Source organism: Metopolophium dirhodum, chromosome 3 (genome assembly GCF_019925205.1).
Source record: "Metopolophium dirhodum isolate CAU chromosome 3, ASM1992520v1, whole genome shotgun sequence".
Lineage (NCBI taxonomy): Eukaryota > Metazoa > Arthropoda > Insecta > Hemiptera > Aphididae > Metopolophium > Metopolophium dirhodum.
In genome coordinates this window covers 37,363,266-37,388,027 of record NC_083562.1, presented here as the reverse complement: position 1 = coordinate 37,388,027, position 24,762 = coordinate 37,363,266, and the positions used below count along the sequence as shown (strand labels likewise).

General features: G+C 27.7%; 2 protein-coding genes across 3 annotated transcripts; one reads left to right on the top strand and one right to left on the bottom strand.

Annotated features, from left to right (window-relative positions):
* The first annotated feature begins 710 nt into the window (after positions 1 to 710).
* Positions 711 to 3,792, top strand: LOC132940443 (coiled-coil domain-containing protein 43). The gene is made up of 4 exons (XM_061008060.1): positions 711 to 1,171; positions 1,455 to 1,688; positions 2,533 to 2,681; positions 3,378 to 3,792. Exons 1-4 carry the CDS (start codon positions 1,010 to 1,012, stop codon positions 3,454 to 3,456), a joined length of 624 nt encoding a protein of 207 aa, XP_060864043.1. The 5' UTR covers positions 711 to 1,009; the 3' UTR covers positions 3,457 to 3,792.
* Positions 3,793 to 4,734: 942 nt separating this feature from the next.
* Positions 4,735 to 23,843, bottom strand: LOC132940442 (protein spire). Of its 2 annotated transcripts, XM_061008058.1 has the most exons (16): positions 22,981 to 23,843; positions 18,707 to 18,774; positions 17,304 to 17,421; positions 12,636 to 12,772; positions 11,421 to 11,609; positions 11,123 to 11,152; positions 10,538 to 10,789; positions 9,024 to 9,135; positions 8,810 to 8,881; positions 8,611 to 8,744; positions 8,422 to 8,530; positions 6,924 to 7,102; positions 5,917 to 6,036; positions 5,753 to 5,854; positions 5,465 to 5,670; positions 4,735 to 5,379 (listed from the first exon to the last, which is right to left on the bottom strand). In XM_061008058.1, exons 1-16 carry the CDS (start codon positions 23,243 to 23,245, stop codon positions 5,247 to 5,249), a joined length of 2,226 nt encoding a protein of 741 aa, XP_060864041.1. In that variant the 5' UTR covers positions 23,246 to 23,843; the 3' UTR covers positions 4,735 to 5,246. The 2 variants fall into 2 exon arrangements, with proteins under 2 accessions (XP_060864041.1, XP_060864042.1); XM_061008059.1 differs by lacking the exon at positions 11,123 to 11,152 and having other exon boundaries at positions 22,981 to 23,841.
* Between the last annotated feature and the right edge of the window lie 919 nt (positions 23,844 to 24,762).

The window sequence follows — 24,762 nt, the reverse complement described above, 5'->3', positions numbered from 1 at the left end:
GTAGCCAAATTATGAAATATTCCAGACATTTTGAAAATAATTATAAAAGATAATATACATTATCTCTCTATAGTCTATATTATACTCTATTACTCTAATCATTTATGGAGAACCATTATAATATTAATGTAAACTTGTAGTCTATAGAACATAAGATATACTGTGGTGTAAGCGTGTAACAAAAATAAGTACCTATTGTAAAATAATACCAAAGAATCCTAATTTCAAATTATTTCTCATTCAACGTTAGCGCCATACTCAATTTTCAAATTCCTTATTATACTTATTATAACTCTATATTATTATTGCAATATCTTACTTTGGTTTATTGTGGAAAAACCTCTTAATAATATTAAGCCGTGTAGGTATGCGATGTATTCTTATTTTTTAAGGCAACAACACGTTTCCTATAATAGATAATATTATATGAGTTCCTCGTCCGTGCACTGCAGCTACAGCCTACAACTGCCTACTCGATTTCCATGATATATTATTAATTATTATACACCTTTTACAAACCATTGCTCTTTTATGAGGTACTTTTTATACAACTTATTTTTGCTGCATCCGCATTACGGAGGAACCATTCGACCATACCAATTACCAGCCAATAACCATCGGGGTAGAATTCGTTATGGTTGATGATGGCCCACGGCGCGTTATCTCGTCGTGATGTGATAACGGTATATTATTGTGATAACGGTTGAAGTTTGAACCGTGATAGTGGCAACGGGTTCGTCACAAACTTCGTGCTTCCAAAAATATTAGGTATATTATTATCTTCACGTCGAACAATCCGGCCTACACGCCGTCCGGTGGAGCTGCTCGATTCGGACCCGTTTTGTGCGTAGCAAATCTGGCCTCGTCGCAAAAATCAGGCACTTTCGGTCGCCCGTCGTAGAATTTTCAAAGGGCCGAAGCAACACGGGTTCGTCTGGCAGCACCTCGCAGGCGCCTTTTCGACCCGTGGTGGTAAAATTGGTCGTCCGTTCCGCGGACCTTAAGAGACATGTCGGCCCAGTGCACGAAGACGGCGTGGCTGTCGTCGAAACTCAAACAATTCGCGCTGGACGAGGAGATCTACTTGAACTACATCGAAAGCGTGTTGGACGGCGAAGAAGATCGATCCGAAAAAATCAGCGCACTGGAGGCGATTCTCGGAGAAGTGTTGGTAAGCGCCTTATAAGGTTTTTTCAGCCTATATTATATATTATGTTAAACCTATGTACCTAATTATTAATTATATACATTTTTAAATTTTTTGATCCACAGTTTAAAATCATAATAAAATGTGTATATTAGACTACGTACTGTACTTTTATAGGCAGACCTCATTATATTGGATGATAGCCAATATGCATTGTGACTTGCGTCAAAACAGAAATCTCGTTTTAAATGTGTAAAAACATTTAAATCATAGGTACAAAACTAATGTTATTTTTACTATTTCACAGAGCGAGAACGAAGTGAAAACCCAATGCATGGAAATAATTGACATGTATGACACACAAGACGACAGTGGCAATAATGAAATCAAAATACCCATAGAAGACACCGAAGAAACTTTGGTTAAAATGCTAGAAACAAATATAAGGACTGTTGTGACAGTTCCCATTAAACTAAATTCAGACGAGGAAGATTCTGATTTAGTTAAAATTAGAAAAAATATTTTAAGTCAATATGCACAGGTATGACTAGGGACTAGGGTTTCTGATTTTTAGGTTTTGCACATCATTATATAAAAAATTTTGAACAATTTGTTCAACACTGACTACCTAAATGAGAAAAAAAATGTTTATATTTTCAAGGGTTAGTGAGTATTTAGTGTCTAGAATATTTTTTAAACTGTGGGAAGCTATATTTACGTATATATTTTAATTTTGAGACTTACCTTTATTTTCATAATTTTTTCTTTTATGGTGCAATGAATTTTCGTTATATTTTTATAATTACTATCAATTTTTTGTTTTATAATTATTATTACATTTTTCTAGAATATTTAAAAAAAATGCATATTAAAGCATGTTTTGATCATTTTTACATACTATTCTCATTTTTAAGAGCTTATAAGAAGGATAGGACAGGGGCAGACTGGGCCTGTAAAAGCCTATTAACCTCCAATTATAGAAAGACCCACATTCAGGAGAATTCAGAAGAGCAATTATTATTTTTACCCTAAATATAACATAATTCCAATCGTAATAATTACACCAATAATATATTATTATCAAGGAGTATCAGAAATTACAGTTGAAAATAATAAAGGTTTAAGATGTGCTATCCTTAATTATGGTCCATCGGCATATATTAAATATTAATTAAGGACCTCGTGCCCCCATAGTACAAGGGCCTACTATTTTACAGGACAGTGGGCCAGTCCGCCACAATTAGATATTAATTTAATGTTTTGTCAGAAAATATTAGCATCATCTCTCAGTTTTTTTAACCTAAAAATCTGGACGCTAACTATTGTATTAACAATGTATTCAGACCTATTACATTAAATGTGTTATATTAATTTTTTTGTTTTAGAAAGAAGCAAATTCAGAGGAAGAAGAATGTGATGATTTAGACATAGAACATAATACCAATGCTAGTTCTGTATTAGCTTTAAAAAAAGAACAGAGGGAAAGAGCTAAAGAACAGAGTTTACGTAAAAAAGAAAAAGATAAAGAAGACAGGTAAAATTTAGATTTCATTATGTTAATGATGCAAAATTCTGGTAATGCTTTTCGTTACTTGAAAATCACATGGTCAATGGTTCAAACAGCTTTTGAAAGAGTTTATATATATATTTTTTTTTTTTTGGGTCTTAAGCATTGGCAACTGTGGCCATTAGCCTAGTTGATATTTTTGATTTTATGGTTATCGTCAGGCCTCCTGATTTGCCTTCCTCCTATCAACGTATAAGTCTCTCGCCCTTCTTTGCAAAAATGTTTGAAAGACTAAACCTAAACTGATCAATCTACAAACACAACTGTACCTGAGTTTTCTTATAATAAGGCAATTATAGTAATACACTAAGACCCAGTTACTGCTTCCCTAAATCTTCAAAATCACCTTCGCCTAGTGTTTAACTGGTACAATAAATGGCGAGTTAATGTAAACCAAACAAAATTCCAACACACTACCTTCATTCTTTGCCTTGCTCCCTGTCCTGAAGTCCCCTTAGCTGATACTCCTATCACATATTCCCATTGGGTCAAGTATCTAGGGCTAACCTTTGATCGGCTTCTCAGCATGTCGAATAGACATCATTTTTGTTGCACATATTCTTTATTTTAAGCCCAGTTTGTATATTTCTAATAACAAAAAAAAAAGTTGTTATCATCACTACATACAACCATGTTAATTACGATTGATATTACACTTTATAGAGAAAAACAAAAGCAATTGGTACAAGAAAAAAAAGATGCTAAGAAGAAAAAAGCTCAAAAAGTCGAGAGAAAGCGTTGAATTATTACAGTAACAAGAATTCTCCGCAGTTTTACAATACGTGTTTTTCCTTCTTATGTAATTAGAATTTAGTTGGCATCCAATGTCGACAACAATTGTATTGCCTTCACATTTTAAGTACTATGTTTGATTACTTAAAACAAAGTTGATATTATACATTTTGTATAACAGCTGTTTTTTTTAAAACCATGAGCGCCCAACTTATAGAGCTTTATATTAATATAATTATAATTATAATATAAGTTACTTAAGAGTTTATTGTATTTCTGTGGTAATTAATGTTAAATTGTACTAACATATGTATTAAATATTAATAAATAATAATTATTAAAATTAGTTCCTTTTTAATAGTTGACATTTTTTATAACTATTTCCTGTCTTTATTTCAAATTCTTAGTAATAGGTTGGTTAATTTAAGAAGGGAACCTTGCAGCAGTATGGTGGGCTCAAGCCAGCCTGTGAAAAGGAAGTTGACCAAGGTAGGAGTACACATCAGTCTAGAAGACCCCATAAAGAGAACCAGTTAAAAAAAAAAATTGTACGCCCACGGTCGCTTTGGACTGCACTAGCATTTGCTAGCGTAGGTTTTCTCCAATCCCCTAAGTGTGCCATGATTGCTGTATTTTTTTTCATAAACAATGCTGTATGGCAAGTCTTGTGAATACAATTCACCCCAGTGGTTCCAAAACTTAAATAACAAAAAAAGGTGGTTATATAATTTGTACACATTATAAATCTGTTTTAACACTGGTTAACTAAAAAATAATTAATTGTCAATCCAATAAGATTTATTGGAGACATCTAAACATTGTCTTTTGAAAATTTTAAGAGATTATTTTCCATCATTTTTCATTTATAAATGGTCAATGTAATCCTTAATACATAAATGTCTGGGTCGCCATAATGATGTTTTCTTGATAGTCACTAACCATTGACAAAAAAATGAATTGTGGGAGTCAATGATCTTTTTCCACACAGTAATTAATATTCATAGTTCACATAATATGTAATTTGTATGTTAGGCGTTAGCTATTGTTTAGAACAATTTTAAACTACTACAATACAGTTTATAAGTTAATGTATTATGAAACTTTGTTCTCTGTACAATCTCATTAGAAAATATTTTATAGATCTGTGACCTCATTTTTTTTATACATAAGTGTTTGTTAAGTGTTAGAACATGTCTTAAGACAAATGTATCAGATTTTGGAAATGTAGAGAATCTATCCAATGCCCAGAGTCCAAAACATTTTCTAATCAATTTCAAAAGAAAATAACTCAACTGTCAAAAAAATATATTGCAATACATAATAAGTTTAAAATTTTAAATTTCAACATCGATCTTTTCATTTACAATTACACTAATTAACATTTAAGATGAATATCTAGAGATGACAATCAGAGACAAATCTACTGAGATTCGGGGACAACTGCAGTAGCAATATCAAAATATAAATAGCAACAATAATCAAAATTATAACTAATTCTAAGACAAAAATATATAAATTATACATTATCAATTATTATTTTTACAATACAATTAAAATTATACAATAAATGTTTCATTTGTGCTACAATGGTGTTTATTAATTTAATTTCAATTAATTAAATACAACTATCAAATAGAAATGACTTTTAGTCATTGAATTAGGCGTTCAATACAATTATCATGAGTTATAGTAAATATTCACTAAGTAAATTAATACTACAATTCCAAATAATATTTAGCAATCAATCAACAATGGAATGTTAAGTGACAATGAAAGGAATACATATCAACGTGCAATTGACTAATAAACAGATGACAAGTCAAGTGTTAAATGGCGAAGTAAATTTGAGCGATTCACTCTAGACGTTTTGATTTCTTGCAGTACCATTGTCTTACAGTCCAGGCAGACGGCCATTTGTGCACTATATTTGGTGCTGAAACATCAAATATTTATTTATAAAAAAATTCAAAATTAGAGTTTATTTTCTGTAATGATGGATTTAAGTAAAAGGTTATTACCGAGTGATGTTTTGTGTAACTGTAGATGAACCATGGTAACTAGCAGACATACTGTTATTGGGACAACCAACTGTTGTTTTTTGAGGACTAGATGGAGCACTGCCCCAACTGCTCTTCGACCACCAAGGATTTTGTTCAGATATTGCTACATTTGGACTGAGTGCTACAACTGGGATTTGGGACAAATGATCAGTTGGCATACGCATCTATATTATAACAAATAGGTATTTAATATTTATTTTAAAATATAGTCAAAGATTCTGAATAATTTTATTTTAGATTTATTACCTTGGTACAACATTTTGAACACACTGTACGTTGGCACATTTTGCATTCCTGTCCCCAAGGTCCAAAAATTCCAAATCTGGTTTTCATGCATAAGAAGCATACCTACAACAAAGAAAATATTTATAAATCCATTTCAAACCTTTCTATACAAAATAAATATGTACTTTTCGATTTTCAACATCTTCTTTAAAATTTCCTTCAACTGGTAAACTTTCTATCTCTGCTTTGGTAAGCACACTACGAATATGTATAAGCTCTTGCAGAGTTAAGGTCAAACAATCACTCTATAAACATATTTATTAATTTAATTGATTAAAACAATTCAACATACTTAATTTACTACAATATAGGTAAATTAACATTTTGTAAATAAAGCATTATTTTCAAAAGTATTATATATTTATTATTTACTATTTGGTAAAAAAAATAATAGTTTCGGCCTGGGATATCTTTAGGTTACGCTAAAATAATTACAAATACAAATAAAAACTTAATATGTATTAATAATATATTAAATACATAATTTTTGTGTTAGATACATAATAAAAACTGAGATGAATATTATTTTTAAGTAGAAAATAATGAATATACAATATAATTTAACTTATCAATAAAGTTATGAAATTATGAAGAATTTCAACTGAACATAAAAACATTAAGTGGACCTCAAACCCGCATATTGTGTTGTCTCAGTCTTATAAACTTACAGCATAGCAAATTTGCTTCTTATTAGATTTTAACAATATTTGAGTAAATTAATCAATTTTAAAACTTTAAGTTAAGAATATTACTTCATCGTAGGTTTCTACTTTCTAAAGATATTTAAATTTGAAATTCATTTTAATACTAAAAGCTAACCACACACAATTTGTTTACTAGATCCAAATTTTCTATGTTGTACATTTGTTATTTTGTTAGACAGAGACACAACGTGCAGGTTAGGTGTCCTTTTAATACTGATAATAATTGTACTAAGAAAAACATTTAACTAATACCAGTTAAATACCAGTAATACTTGCAAATACCAGTTTAAAAGTATTATGATAAATACATTTTATAATATAGACTATGAAAATAATTTATCAATATGCATTTTGTTGTATAATAACTTTTGCCATCCACATATACTGAATTTAAACTTAATAAAGACATAAGGAGAGGAACCACTTACAGTAGGTAAAGTGTTTTTGTACATGGATTGTCGGCGAGATTGCTTCCATAATCCACCCATTGGTTTGATAAAAGACAGAGATGATTGATCAGCAATTGTATGCCTTCGTTGCTGTTTTCTTATAGCATGGATATTTTTATTGAATTTTGTTTCTGTAGGTCCATGTTTTTCTTCTCTTCCTACAACCAACAATATCAGTATCAAATAACAGTAAATTGTATTAATATGTTATGTTGCAAACAACAAAATATCAAATATTTATTTCAATTTACAATTGATCAATTAATACATTTTGCCATTTCCCAATTTATAAGTTATGTAAGTAGAACATTTATACATTCAACATTAATTGTTAAGTAAGCGGTTTACATTTAATCAAATAAATTAAAACGTGAATCATAGAAATAATTCATATTGCAAAATTAAATTGTTTTAACACTATAGAATATAACAGAATTCTGTAATAGAATTTGTACAACATTAAAAACATCTATGTTATTATTTATTGTTAATAATATGCAGATATTTTTTTAATTATGATAACAATCGTAACATGAATAAAAAACTAATTTGTTACAATTACATACATTATTTTGATTTATTAAGTATTATATAACAAAGGATTTTTATATACATAATAACAATGTGTTAAGAATGTAAGAAGAGTATTAGTATAAAGGTTAAATGTTATTGTGGCAAGCATAGAAAAAAACCTTAAGATTTATTTTAAGTATGATCAAGTAGACATTTACCCAAAAAGGTAATTTTTAATAAACTCACCTGGATTGTGTACACATAATTTTATACTATTCTGTTTAGAACATACATAACAGCTGGTCTTATAAATTTCAACAGAATGTTAAATTCTATAAAATAAAATTCTGTACCTAAATAAAATAATATTTACAAAAAAAAAAAAATCATAAACATAAATTACCAAGACAGATGAAGCAAGTGAAAGTGTTGATCGTGGTGCAGTCTAAATTATGAATGTGGATAGTAACTTAATTAGAAAAAAATAATCCTTAATTTCATATATCAATCACCTCATATTTATGTACAAAATATAATACAACAATTATAAATATTTTTTAAGATATGCATGAATAATTATTCAAGATTTAAATTGTAACAATATTTTTTTTTCTCGCTTGGAATTATAATTTGTAATATAATTTATTATTCAGACTGTTCGAAAGAAAAATTTAATTTTCATTTATTAATCAGTTTAAAATGTCTTATAATGTTGAAAATATGACTGGGTGGTACAGTGACAACCATAACACAAAATCACAATGGTTAAATGGTTTTAACATAAACAATAAAATGATGAAATAAAAAACAAAAACAAAGATTTAAATAAACATAAAAAAAAACTAGGAATGTTACAAGAACTTAAAGCAAGATAGATTATTTTAAGATATCACACAGGATGAGGTTGGTGACAATGTTTTTAATCGAAAGTGCAAATCACAGTTGTTGGGTTGGGAATCACTACCTTGAGTGGACACGCCCAAATATGTGGATTCTTCAGTTTTTTCCACTGTAGTAGTCTTAAATTTGTTATCTTCTTCATCGTCATCAAAATCGTCTTCAGAATCAGAACTCTGAAAATTTAGTGTGAAAAACACACATGAACAAAAAACAAATTCCAACAAAATAATGTGCTATTAATATATTAACATACCACTAAACGTGCTAATGCAGAAAAATCCACTTTTATAAGCTTGCGCTCTTTACTTGGATCAAGCATACTTTTTATCGATTGGTTTGGCATATATTCGTCTTCTGAATTGTTTATAGATGAATTGTCATAGTGAACTAAAAAAAATTTAAAAATGATTTGTTTAGAATCATTAAATTATTGAACAAATAAAATAAATTACTTTTTGATTTATTGGAACGGTTTGGAGGACTCGACATTGATCTTGATGATTTTATATTACGGAAAGGGCTTTCTAAAAACAGAATTGTAAATTAAAACTGAGCACATATAGAACAATACTGAATAATTCATGTACTAATAAATAACAGTATGATAAACAATGTTAAAAAATAACAAAAATGTATTACATTAATTTTAAAATTCAATGAGCTTACTGGTTAATGAAGTAGAACGCAACTTGACGTTTCCACTTTTTATACACTCCAATAGATGTTCCCTTGGTGAGAGTTTATCTTGTTGACGAGGAGCTAATTTTCTTGCAGCAGCCTGAAATAATCATTAATTCTCAAGTAAGTAATATAACAATTAACAACTTATAATTATTATTCATATGACAGAGTATATTGAAAAACATTTTAATTTATTATTAAACATAAATACTATTTGTAAATACAAATACGAGGGGAGTTATGTTAGGTTTATCAAAAGGATAAAACATTAAAACATTAAACTTATCTAGAGTTTTAATTACACTAAATTAAATTGAATAATTATTATTTGTTATATTCTTAAATAATAATATAGGCACTTTAAAAAATCAAAAATGTACATACATTTTAATTTTTCTGCAAATGAAATGTTTCACAATATAATATAAGAAACAAGGTTATTAGGTATAGTATATTTATAGTTAAGTTATATATTATATAATTTTACAATGACCATATTAACATTGATTAATTTTAGGAATGTTCTTGTAATAACTTCTAAATAAAAAGATTTAAAAAAAAACTTTAAATATCTATTAAAACAAGACCAGACACAACACTATTTACAAATGTAAATAAAATAGTGTTGTAAAAATATACGCAAAGGTTAACCAACATAAAATGCGCTGATATTGGGCAGGCGCCACACATAGTTGTTTAAACACGCAGGCAATATGCTGCATGTTGCGTTGATCAGCGGTTGAAACACGCTGTTCGGCACTACCGGTCTATTTTTGTTGTTACAATAATTCCGCGGTTTTACCGAGTTTCAACCATTGTGTGCCACAGTCCTTATTGAGTATTAATTTATATACAACTTCATGGAAATTAATTTATAACTATTTTAACAATATTCTATGGGTATAAAATACTTGACAATTGTCTAACATGCGATCTACCAAAATTGTAGGCTTATATAATATATAATAAACCACAGAAGCTCCATAATCTCACAGTAATAGGGAAATAAAGCATTTAAATCAGTGAATGTAAGCAAATTGTTTGCTGCACACAAATTTAATAAAACATTTGGAATTCGTTTTTAGGACATCTTAGTGAAATTTATTGTTTGTTACCTCCATTTGAATTTCTTTTTTAATGTTCCTCAATACTTCTTCAAGTTTTCCACTACATATAACAATATTTTTATTTTTGTATATTTGTATATATTATTTTTATTGCCTACCAAAATTCTTACTTTTTTTTTTAATAAACACATACAGTATAGTTTCACTGTATATTATGTATTTATATGTCTACATAAATATTCAATAGTTTTAGACATACCTAGTTAATAATTAAAAATGATAATATCACATAAAATCGGTATATCGATAGATCGCACATTAGACCCGTGCCAATTACTTTATTAGAATGCAATAAAATTCCTAATACATATTTTGATTACCTATATTATTATCTTATTTAGTAATTTCTAATAATTATTGAAATTTACTCACGCTTTTTAATGGCGGCCTTGATCTAATAAATTCAAGTATTGCATCATGAGCATCTCTTTGAATTCTGGCAGGAATTTCTGGAGGAGTAACTCTTTTTAAAGTATATCTTCTGGACCTTATGTCGTCCATTAACATTTCATAGGGAGTTAATGCATATTCAACAAATTCATCTCCAGTATGAGACCTTTGATCAACTTTTTTTAATTGCACACCACGTCGTAGTTCTCGTATTAATTGTATCCATAAACGTGCCTACACATTTTTTTTTTATAAATTATACTTTGATTGTTAAACATACACCATAAACACATATTATATATAATAAAAACTGTGATATAATAATTAATATTTGTATCATTATTATTTAATTTACAAAATATGATAGTAAAACTATTACAATATGTATCATAATATAAAAAAAAAATATCTCAACTAAAATGTAAGTTAAAATGTAGTACAGTTAAAATGATAAGTAAACTACAACATTCCTCATAAAAACCATTTTAACCTGTATAATTTATAAATCAAAATTATTTTTTTGAACTATAATAAAATGTAATTTGTTTTACTATAATCTAGACATACTTGTAAAATACTCCACTTTCTGCGGTTGGGCTAACAAAAAGTAACACAACAAATGTGTTAGTTTTGATGCCATAATAAATATAAACATTACAAACTTACAAATTCACTTCCTAAAGCCATAATGCAGTAGATAATATTCACAATTAAACATAATTATGTGAACACAAATATTAAGGATCAACGTTCTACTATTTAACATAGGCTAATAAAATTATAATTTTAAGATGACCATAAGAAATTAGTTAATTTATAAAAATCTACAAAAAATGAATATTCAATTCAGCACTTTATAGCTTACCCAATCACTGTAATCCAATGTACTTAATTCAGCTGAAGTAGAATTTCTGTGTCTTAAACTGACAGTTCCATCAGATAATTTATCTAAAAATGACGAAAGCTCTAAAGCCTCTGCCACTAATGCCCTGCATACTGCTTTATAATGAGTTTCAGAACCCAATCCTGACACACCTATATGTCTACTGCATTCCTAGAATAAACATGTTAACATTACCAAAAATATATACATAAAAGTAAGTAATATTACCTAACAATAGAGGTGCTGGATATACAATTTTATGAAGTTGGTATGGGATCGGAAAATATTAAAACCCAAGAGTATGGGATTTGGGATGAAGAAATTGTTTAGACATCTTTAATAAATTTATGAATTAACACAAAAATAGATATTCAATGAAGAAATTTGAGTGTATCAATATTTATCTGTTCAAAATCAAGTGTTTAAAAAGTAATATTATGTATGATATATCAGTTATACGTATAGACCAGAATCAACTCAGACCTTAATACAAATCAGAACAAACTACTATGTATTTATACATACATAAATGTTTGTCTTGAAAATATTGAATCTTAAATAATTAATAATAACTATTTACTATTTTTATAATTATTATGTATGTAAAGAAAATTTTTTATGAAATTGATAATAATATTATATCGTTTATGTATACTATATTAAAACAGATTTCCTAAAATTATATTTATTTTTAATTAACGTTGTACCAGCATGTGGTGTCTCTGTTTTACACACGGACGACATAGTACATATTTGTTCGCCAGTTTCAATAGTGTGCTGTTAGTTTTGATATTAGAGTTTATTTTAAACTAACTATAGTAAATTTACCTATTAATTATCAAAGTTTTAGGTAACAACAATACTTGTGTTCTCTCATTGGTTTTTTACGATATTTTAATTTTGAAGTGATTTATTAGCATTTTCAAATATTAATGTTTCACATACTCATAACTCACTTAAAAATTAAAATATCGTAAAAAACCAATGAGAGAACACAGATGTTGTTCCTTGAGGGGATTGGTGGCGGTAATTTAATAAGGGGTAGCGTATAGGCAATTCGATGTCTAATACTCGTTAAATACTCGACGTCCTCTCAAAGACCCCAAAAATCAGGAAGTTGTTATTTAACAAATTTCAAAATCCCGATCACCTTTAATAAAAATTAAATAACTATTATTAGTAAAAAAAAATATTTACCTCTAACACATCATCAAAAGTAGCAAAATTATTTCGTGATATTTCTTCACATTCGGCAGAATCTCTTTCAATTCCTTCATCATCAGTTTCACCTGATTGCCCATGGTCCATAGATTGAGCATGTAAACCATATTCAACTGAAATTTTAAGGTGTACATAATAATTATTAATATAAAACTAAAATAAGGACCCTATAAAAATTGATCTATAATTGATTGATAAAAAATATAAGTAAAACATAGAAATAGTTAATGATTAATTAAAAAATAAAAATTTTAAATGAGTCAGTCAACAAGAGAAATTAAAAATATTTAAATATTTCTAAATACATTTGACAGATAATATTTATTTAAATAAGCCTCATAGAGCGTTTCATTGTGTCAATTAACTTATTCGAGTCAAAATACCTTTTAGATTCTGAACGGAGCCATGAATGTATTTTTATTTTTTATTTTTTGTCAAAATTTGATTTTTAACTTTATGGGGAGGTTGCTTTCTGGTGGCAAATTGGATCTAATTATTAATTTGGGGAGTCAGAGGTGAAAAATTCCCAGAACTTATAATCAAGCAGGAAAAACTTACATTTTTACACAAAACCTCAAAAATGAATAACTTTTTACCAACATCTGTACCAAATATTCATATTAGCATTTACTAGACATGAAATAGTTTACAAAATACTTAGGACCATTTGTGTGCTATATATAGGTATTTAAAGTTACTTTGACCATTCTTTTATTTTTAATATTTTTCAAAAAATTAAAATTAGAAAATTACAATCAGAAATCTACAAAAGCAATAATTATAATTTATGATATTATTCATAGGTCTGAACTAAAAAAATTATTGTCTCTGTGTTTCTTATAAAATAGAGTTAGCCAATTTCAATAAATAATTTATGTCAATATTTTTATAGCTGGATAACAAATTTTCATCAAATATTCAAATAGTTATATATATTTTAAAGTTTTGGCCAAAATCAGGTAGAGTGAAAACAAATTTATCAAAGAAGATAATATTTTATGAAAGGTTTATTTTCGATAATATAAATATATATTAATTTTAGCGCAGAGATAATAAATATCATATAGTTAAATTAATTTCTATTTGAGCAAGTACTCAACTTCTCAACTTCAACAATAGTACAAGTACTCAACTCAACTAAAGTATTTAATACTCGAAAAGTCAAGCACTCAAATGATTTATTGGAAAAATAATTGTATAAAAGGTGACAAGTATAGCTCTGCTCTGTATATTAGGTGTCGTGTGGGTCACTATAATGGATGTAGTAAATTTGAATTCAATGATTTAAAATCACTGTATAAAAAACAATTCAGAGTGTCTGTCTATATTACTAAGTATATTTTATGATGTTATTGCTATTCAAGTGATTTGCATTTGTAAAACCCCATTGTGTGTACTAAATATAAAAATACATTTTAAAAATATTAAGTACCACAAATAATATTTTTAAATTTTTCACAAATTCACTAAAATCATTGTTGGTTAAAATATCTATAAAAACAACTGTGTGTATATACTATTAGATATTTTGGTTCTAGTAATATGAGAATCTTCATATTAAATTGTCAAATATTTTGACCCAATGGAAAAACTTATTCAACATTCATAGCAAAAATTAAAAAAAAATTAAATGTCTTAAATAGTTCAAAACGAGTCAGAATATTTCGAAAATTACATATAATATATATATATTATAAATGATTAAATAAAAATTTGGTGAAAACTTAATACCAAGCATCTTCAGCCATTCATTTTTGAATTAAAAGAAAATCGACCTAACGAGAAATAGTTAGATATGGGTGAATCCAGATGTCAAAAATTTGTTTTATGTCATTCTGATTCCAAATAAGCTAATTTATTTTTGCTTTTTGTTATGTAAATGCTTTTTTGGCTTTTTTACAATTAGGTATTCCATCCTTTATTATGCTATAGAAATAAAAATTTTTAATTTAATGAATAAGAAATGTAAAAATCAAGAATACAGACATTTAGTGGATTATTATTATTTTTATTCATAGGCTTGATTATTTAATGTATTAAACGTAATATTATCGTCGATAGCCTATTGACCTACAGATAGCCTGCTATATTAGCAAAATACAAGGTCGTTAAGACTTTTTTAAATTTAAATTCATTTTTCAATATTTTCATTCAATTTTATACCTGGTTTAAGTTAATTTTTGGTTGTTTTTTTTAAATGCCTTTTTTGTTATTAATTGTGCTTTAAAATCCGAGCCCTAAACGTCATGTATGTAAAATTGTCATATAAACATTTGGTGAAAATTTAAAGTATCTAAGGTTATTAATTTTTGAGGTACACCAAAAAAATTAAATTGGTTTTGTCAAAAACTGATTCAGTTTAAAAATCACTGTTTTTCCTTAATTTTTTTTTTGTTTTTTGCCTGTGGTTTTTAAAAATAATAAGAATTTTTACTTTTATCCCCCCTTCCCACCCAAAAACAAAAGTATCAACTAGATTTACTTTTACCAGAAAAGATTTTTATTGCCCCAAAAGGTGATGACAGACACACAGCAAAAAACACACATCATTGTAAAATCAATACATTCATTGCTAAGAATCTAAAATTACAAATATCAAATGTATAAGAAAATTGAATTAAGGTCATAATTTTGTGATGCTCGCAAATTGTCTAGTACTCTGAAAATTGGTACTCAAATTTTAGATTAGACTCAAAAAAACAAAAACCGACCCATTTATTCTATAAAATAAATATTGTTTTAATTAACAATATAAGGAAAATCAAATTTTTCATAACAGAAAACCTTAGAAAATAATAATATAAATGTGCTGTAATTTAGTTAAACCTTACACAACCAAAATTATTTATTAATAGGTAGTTTTATGTCAACTATAAAATATTGATGAATATATGATGTTTTGAAGGAAAAGAAAAATAATCATCATTGTAATGGACTACTTTTCGTGGAAAGTAGTGGCAATTTTAACATACTTCTTTAAAGTAGTCAGTACTAGGTTCTAACAACTGCTAGAATAAGTAGAAGTGGATAATAGTGAATGGAAAGTTTGTACATTTGAAATGCCATGGTTACATTTATCAGATCATCAACAATAAAAATTACCTTATTCATCACAGAAACTATTATAAGTAAAGTAAAACTTTTTTCAGTATACATTTAATTTTTTTTCTCGGTCAAAGAATTATTATTGATAATTTAAAAAAAAATTATAAGTATCATCTTATTGATACACCATGCATAGTTTGTGTAGTAGCTTACTTGAATATATTTTAGAATTTTAAAAAACAATAAATAACAAATATATTAATTACTAAAATATAAAAATTATGATACAACAGCTTGAATATATTTCAAGTACCTACTACATAAAATAAAATTATTATACAAACTCTAATTATCTAAATACCTTACATCAAACTAAATTAATTATAAGAAGATTATGTAAGTTTAAAGTGGTGTTTAACTATTATTATTTATTATACTTAAGTGACATAACATAAATTAAACTGTTTTAATGTTGATGAAAATCAACATTGACTTAAGAAATATAAAATTAAAAAATCTTATAAAAAACTATTTTGCAATCAACAACTCACTAAATTTGTAGTTATATACTTATTTAACAAAAATGAAATAATGACCTTCATAACATTTGTTTTGGTATATTTAGAAGTGATATCATTTCCAAATGTTATTAACAGAAGTCTTAAAATATTAATTTATTTTGCATACATAATTTGTTGTTTTTGTCATATTAATATGAAAATTTCAAACGTCATGTTTTGTTTGGATTCTGAGTTGAGCATTTTTATTTATGCATGATACAATAATTGTTTGTTAGTAAGAAAAGCTTGAAAATTTAATACAATCAAATACATGATAATATATTGTTCATACAGCAACTTTTTTAGTAAAGATTTTATATTTTTATAATTGAGGCTTAAAAATGAATTACTAGGTTCCATAAAAGTAATTCTTCAGAAATCTAAAAACCTCAAAAATATAAATGCCTATTTTTATTTTTAGTCATTTCAAGTTAAAACTTTAACGAAATATTATTAAATTATATTTTGTTGTAATTTCCAAAAGATTATTCGTATGGAGTCGTAACTTTATGCCACTAAGTATATTATTATGCGTATTATTAAGTATATTATTATAACACAATGAAATGTTCAAAATGATATAGATTAATTTTAAACTATTCACATAGGTTTATAGTTTGTTGGTAATTAATTACATATAAAAAATATGAAATTATTTTATAATTATTATTATATGCAATTTGTTTTTTCCAATAATTAGTTCAACTATATATATATATATAGATAGATAACATAATATCCTTCAAAATATAGGCAACTGACTATTGCTCAAAAATGTTGTTTATATACAATGATTTATCATTGCATTCAATTGAACACATCCATTACAATGACCTACTCAATGATAGAATACCATAGACACCGACTACACAATAGAGCAAGTTCCCTGATTTTTTTTAGACAAATTAATGTTTTGATAAATTACTTACCTATCAAAAAATATAAAACTCATACCTACCAATAAATTAATTAATAATTCTACTTATTTATTGTTAATTATGAAAATTTTTGTTATTAGTTAATATTACTATTTACTTACATGAAGCTATCATTCGTTTAATTAATGATTCCAACTCAGGATTTAATGACCTTTCTTCATCTTCATCAATTCCAAAATCTAGTACTTGAAAAACAATATATCCTAGACTGGCAATCACCTATGTAAATTAGTATTATGAAAGTATATGACAAAATATAATTTTTTTAATGTGACATTTTAAAAAATTTAATATTTATAATAATTTTATCTTATTTATAGATGTAGATACAGTAGATAATTTTTAACAAATTTAAAAATATCATATTGTGTTTTATACATTTTGAACAATTTTATTTACAACACAAATTGTATTCAACAAAATGTATTTAAAAAGAAAAAAATTAAAATATAGGTTATTATTAGTTTGAAGATTATATTTTAAATAAGGAAATATCCGAGTAAATATCTTAAGAAATATTGATATATTTTTCATCTAATTTTTATTTATTAATTTTAAGTCTAAATATTATACCTAAGTACAATTAATATAGATAATATAAAAGGGCTTTTAATTATTTTATGATATATTTAAGGTATAAAATTGACAATTTATTCTAATTTAAAAATAGAAAGTATATAGGAAATGAACTAAGGAAATGAACTCTAAAACTAAATAAAAACTATAAAAGGACTACCGTTACTAGTTGATTTAAAAAAAAAAAGAAATTATTTTAATTATTACCTACTCATTTTTATGTATTAAGAATTATGTTAATTTGTATAACAATACAATACAGTTCCCAGAATACTAAAATGAAAATGTAGGTATTTATAAAATAATAACCGACAAAACATTTTTGTGATTATACATTTTTAATAATACCTATTGAATTTAATATACAATGTACATAAATTTAATATACAATGTAGATACTGTACAGACTATAGAGTATTGTAAAATTAAATGTGTGTTAAAATAATATTTAACCAAATTACCTAAACTAGGCAAATATTTATTACATTAATATGTACAAATAAAATAAAGAATTTTCTAAAATTGACTTGATTGTTCGATATCTGTAACTACTAGATAAAATAAACAGAGCTAAGGGCTGTTCTTACAATGTCTGGTTAAGTTAACACTAAGCGGCCGATAACAGATTTTTTTATAGCTGAATTATACCGGTTAAGTGTCTGTTAACTTTAACCGGACATCGTGAGAACAGCATTAACTAATTATATTTTAAAAGAAACTTGAAAATTAATTTAATGGAACCACAATTAGTATATTTTTTAGTAATGTGTATTAGACAGGTAACAACTATTAGTCAACAATGATAGTCAACAATTTATCATACTAAATAGTCAATTAATTTAAATCTATAATTACTCGTAATCATAAATAATTATAAATTTGCTAATGCTACATAATAAAATATTAAAAATAGGTACTTAATACTTACATGATGTTGAAGTATATTTTTAGTATCATTTTCATTACTGAGTTTTTCAATATTTTCCAGAGATTCAGCTGAAACAAACATAAAAATGTATACTGATATAATTTTCTAGTTCTTAATTATACAAAAGTATTATTTAGTTTTTGTAACAGTGTAAATGATGTAGTAAGTAGTAGGTCAGGTGCATAAAAACGATAATTTTATTTAGAGAGAGGGAGTGTTTAATATCTTTATTACAAATTGATAGTTTTTTTTGGAATGCATTAAAATTTGTATAATTATATAATAAAAATTATTTAACCCGTATTGAAAGATCCCCCCTCTCCGCTCTTGGATATTCCACTATAGCAGGTCATAAATTAGATATGAATATCTAGGTAGGTACAATAGTTAATTTATCCAAGACTATTTAATAGCATTTTTGTATGTACCTAAGTATTTAAATACCTTAGCTATTGTTGAAACAATAGTTTTCCCAGACACTCTGAAATTAAGGACATCCAAGGCAATAAATAATAATGATATTAAGCGGTATACGGGTTGGACTATATATAGAATTATTTAAGATTTATAAATAATAGGTTTATTTGCAAGGAAAATGTGAATACCTAATATACCTAATTGAAATACTTGTATTATCCTTGGAAATAACTTATAGGGAATCAATACATAGGGGGCCAGATAATATATAATATCTCATATATAATAATATGAGAGGTATGTATGTCTAATTTTACTCTTTTTAGGTACTCATATTACAATATTACAATAAAAAGTAGATTAACCTCAAAACTAGGTAGCCAGGTTGGTATCTATCTATAGAATAATAAATAACAAATAGGTATATACGAGGGTATATATAACTTAAATATATTACTTCCATTATTAATTATAATACTTAATGACTAAAATACAATATATTATAACTTGTATAAGTTAATGACTTAGCTTTAAAAATGAAGATATTTAAAATTAATTCACGTACAAAAATAAATGATTTAGTAAACTACACTACGTAGCTGTCAAGTTCTTAAATATGAAAAAAAGTAAAAAGGAAATACAGACATACTAGGATGTACCTACAATGTTATGTTATGTACTTATGTATAATGCAATAAAATATCGTACTATTAACTTTAACAATAATATATTTTTATATATTGTATATTATACAATCATTAATAATACATCATGCTACAAACATAAAATTCATACCTTAATAAAATGAAGTACCTACTTAATTTATTACCAATTTAATTTTCCCCATTGACTTAAATATTGTATTATCTAGATAGATACTAAATAATAAGAATCTAGTTTCAAGACTAAACCTCAACATATCCTATTTTTACTGAAGGCACGGCGCTAGCATTCTTTTCCAGTGGTTACTGAGTAGAGCAGATACATTTTGTACATGGACTAGGGTTTCTTCAACAACTACATTGATTAGGTACTCAGATAAATAATTTCATTTATTTTAACATAACATAACATAGCTATATGTGTGCTACACATTATATATATTTCACTTTTTATAACATTTAGTAGTTTTTGTATGTATTCTAAGTTCTAAATAGATAATATGTAGGTTATGTAGGTACCTATGAACTTTTAAATGTTTAATATTAATACTACCTATAACCTAGGTATATGGCTATGAAATGCTTTTTTTTATTTGAATACGGAAATATATTATTAACACATACTTTAAACGATTACATTAACAATCAATTAACAATGATGTACAAATTTGCCAATTTTGTTGGGAAATTTTTCTGGGGGGGGGGGGGGGGGCTAAAATTGTTTCGGCAACATAAACCCTGATGATTAATATTTTAAACTAAAATAAGATTAAGAAACTGGGGGGGGGGGGGCTACTGATAAAACTGGGGTGGTTTAGCCCCCCCCCCCCCCCAAGGTATCAACCCCCTAATTACACCTATGGCTACTTTTAACTTTTGTTTCATAAATATATAGATTAAAATGATTGTATTTGGTATTGAGCAGATGAATTTGATTGACTGTATTATATTATATATATTATATAATACATGTATTCCGGTCCCCTCGATAATTTGAAATGTCTGTTGTGGGAGAGACACTCTACAATTCAAATTTTTTTCCACGAACCTCTATAATTTTAATTTTCATAAACGCGATTATATGTAAGTTCATATGTATGTACATATAAAGATTATGTACAATCTATTTGACGTACTCGTAATGAAACTAATAACGAACTAATAACTAAATAAATCGAAAACCTCTATAAATCAAATTTTTAACTCGGTTCCTTGAATTACGAATTATCGAGTGACTACTGTAAATATAAATTCATAAGACATACAACATTTTGTAATTCATAATTTTTAATTTGCACTTGTTTAATATTCTATAAAGTGTATTTATATTTTGATGTCAAGTTATATAATATTGACCTAGGTAATGCATTGCGGATAACCAATTAAAGGCTCTATTCAATCAAAATTAAAAGTTCATTATGCAGGTAACTACCTCTAAGGGCATACTGCTATGCCTACCTATATTTTTAAAAAGTTGAAATAAGTCTTTTACACTTTTATTAGTAATAATAAAAGAAAAATAGTAAAAGTAAAAAGTAAAAATAATTATTTTGTTATTTATTATTTTTTATAATAAAAATAGGCTATGAATAGGAGAAAAACATCTATCAAGTTACTTTTTAGGAAAATTTATGGAGGAGTTTCCGCCCCCTCCCTCCAAGATTTTTGGGTTAGTTACAACACAAGTACTTATACCTAATAAATTATTATTTAAGTTAAATCATATAAATTATAAGTACCTATATAGGTCTTTAACAATCTTTAGTAAATTCATAAGACATGGGTTTAAAACCAATTAGATAGAATGTTTTTACTACTAATACATACATTGCAAAATATATCTTATGTACCTACCTACCAAGTACCAACTTACGTAATTATTCGAATTTATTGTAACATGAATAAAAACTAATATAAAATAAATCAATGTCAATTTTTATGTACCTATGTACATAAAATACACATCTGACTAATATTACTTTTAAATTAATGTATTGTGATACAAAATTAACGATGTTTACTGCAAGATTTACATTATACAGTATGGTTTTTTTTTGGACGATAATAAAAATTTAGCGCACTTGTATAAATAAACAAATATATATTTAGGAAAAACAAAATGTTTCCTATGCTTGCTCTCATTACTCATTACTTACTCAATCGCTAGGTACTCTAACTACTTATACTATTTGAGTCAACTCTAAAATATTAGGTGGGTACTCGGGTGGGTAGGTACCACAACTGCTAAATAAATTTAGGAAAAAAAAGTTTTAATGACTTAGGCAATTTATAATTAAAACTATCTATATTAGATGTTTTACAGTTATTGAATAAGTATAAACCTTGCTATAAACACAGGTACATATAGGCGTGATTATCTGATTAACCGTGACTACATAGTTTTATCCTCGGTTTTATCACAGTAATACTTTGAAAACTAATTATTTACTTTAACTAAGTTTAGTTTATACCCCGCATTATACAGGTTAAGACAAACAAAAACATAACACATTTAAACAATGCATAATACAAATATGATATGTACCAACTAGCGTTTCTAAATTCAGAGGTTCAATTTTTTACCTGAATGTGTAGGTACCGTTACTTAATTGTAGTCCACAAAAGGTGCCCAATGCTCATATTATAACATCATGCAAAATAAAAAGGAATTTTTCTGATATTTAAATAAAAAATAAAGCCTGGGAGCAGAAATGGCCAAAACAAATGTGTTCTAGCCTAAAAGGATACAAATATTACATATTATCTTGAACGGTTATCTACAAGGTCCGGATCTCGGTACAGACACCAATGAATGTAACTTAGCTACAGCCCATCCAACCAAACTATAAATTTAAAATAACCCATAGGCGGCTTACATCTAAATCAATAAGAAATATTTCGGGGGGGCTAAATCACAGTCAAGGGGGATAAGCCCCCCTAGTTGTGCCACTGGTTGGTAAGTCTCCATGTAGGTAAGCGGTAAGCCTAAATAAATTCAAAATCAACTAGTTGATACAAACAATTTGAGTAAAAATATATGTAGGTAGGTACTTAACAATGTAGGTAGACACACTAATTAGAATTTGTAGTTTTAAAAACTAATGTGAACTGCCTTAATATATAAAATAAAAATTTCACCCGCAACATTAATTTTCATTTAAAATTAAAAATAGATAAACAGTTCACAAGACATACCTATTTCTTCAGTGTTCAATATGGTACTGGGGTGTATGAATCCATCCTTGTGGATACGGACTTCTTCCAGATTCTTGACCACTCGACACCTGTTTGGTTCACGTTCAAAGGCATTCTTGAAACACTTGGCACACTGATAGCACAGCGCCCACGCATGTTCCTCGCTGACAGGTGTATTGAACGACTTGATTATGTTGACGAGCGAAACACAATCATTGTTGTCCAACTTGCAGAGGTACGGCTTGAAATTGTTCGGCACGTCCATGTCTGTTACTCACATGGGACTGGTATAATCACAGGTTGACAAACGATCCTTCAGGAGCCGACGAGGAACACTGACGTCGGACGAGCGCGTCGCGGACATCAAGGGAGATCCGACGACGAATAATGAAACGGAAAAAAATTCTAGTCACAAAGTACGGACGCACTACCCCATAAACGATCGTGACGTTATTGAGGCCAGTACGGGCACGGAATCGTTTCGCAGAACGAGGGTTGACGAAAGTCGAACGGGATCGCGACCCGCGAAATCTCGTAATGACTTTGGGTAATAGGTTATAGACGTACGTGAGTCTCAAACAATAGGTATGCCACTTACGGGGTATAATTCTTTCGGAAACGAGAATTTCCCGAAACGACGACGCTAACGGTTTTAATAATATACCACTCAACAGTAGTTGCGTCTTGCGTTTGGAAGTCAGACGATCGCGCATACGCACACGACAAAAGTTTAAATTATGATGATAAAATTTAAAAAAACAGGAAAAATAGAATAGGCGAACGAAAAAGACGGACCTACGGCGATGGTTGCGGCGGTGGTAACTGGTAGACGGTAGTGTTGTCGGTGGCTGCGGTCGCGGTCAGTGTTTACTCTGGTGGAATTTTTTATTGTTATTAGAAAGGTTATTACGGTTCGGTGTTAACGGACGGGCGTGTGCCACCTGCACCGCCCACGACAACGACACAAGTCCGACGCTGAACTAAAAATATATTGTTTACCGGTCAGCCATCAATATTTTATTTTAATAGATTATTTTAATATATATATTGATATTTTTGAGCAATTCAATACTGTATGAAATAAACACGATATACGAACAATAATACAATATTGATTTCATGATCAGGAAACTTCTAGAATACAATTAATGGTGATGTTTGTATTTTTAATATATTTATGCTAAAATAATATTCTGCTGTCCGGGCCACCGGCAGCGGCGTACGCAGGGGTAGGGTTCTAGGGTTCTGACCCCCCCTCCCCTGAAATTTCTCTTTTCTACAAAAAAGTCTTATTTACCACCATATTGATACACACAGATCAATTGTTGGTAATTTTTAATAGATATAAAATAAATTGTTGAATATGACAAAGACGTCGATGATAATCATGGTTTCAGTTTTTTTTTTTGACTGATTTAGAACATTGCTAAACGTCTGCCATAATCGATGGTGCATCATCGTCCATCGATTATAACCACGTTTTTTATGGCCCGAGGTGGCTCTATAGATGACCAAACAATAATATTTGTTATATAAAAACTTTTAAGAAAAAGATAATATTTATTTTTTACTCAGGTAAGACCCTAACCGAACCAAAATCCTGCGTACGCTACTGGCCACCGGGAAATTTGATTAATCCTTCGCATTTACCTATAAAACCTAAAACCATACTACGACTTTCATCAATTTTTTGGCCAACGTTCAATAATTTTAAATTAATACAATTAATTGATTGACTATTATGGTTATATTGAAAAATGTTGTACATGTACCTCGCCGGCA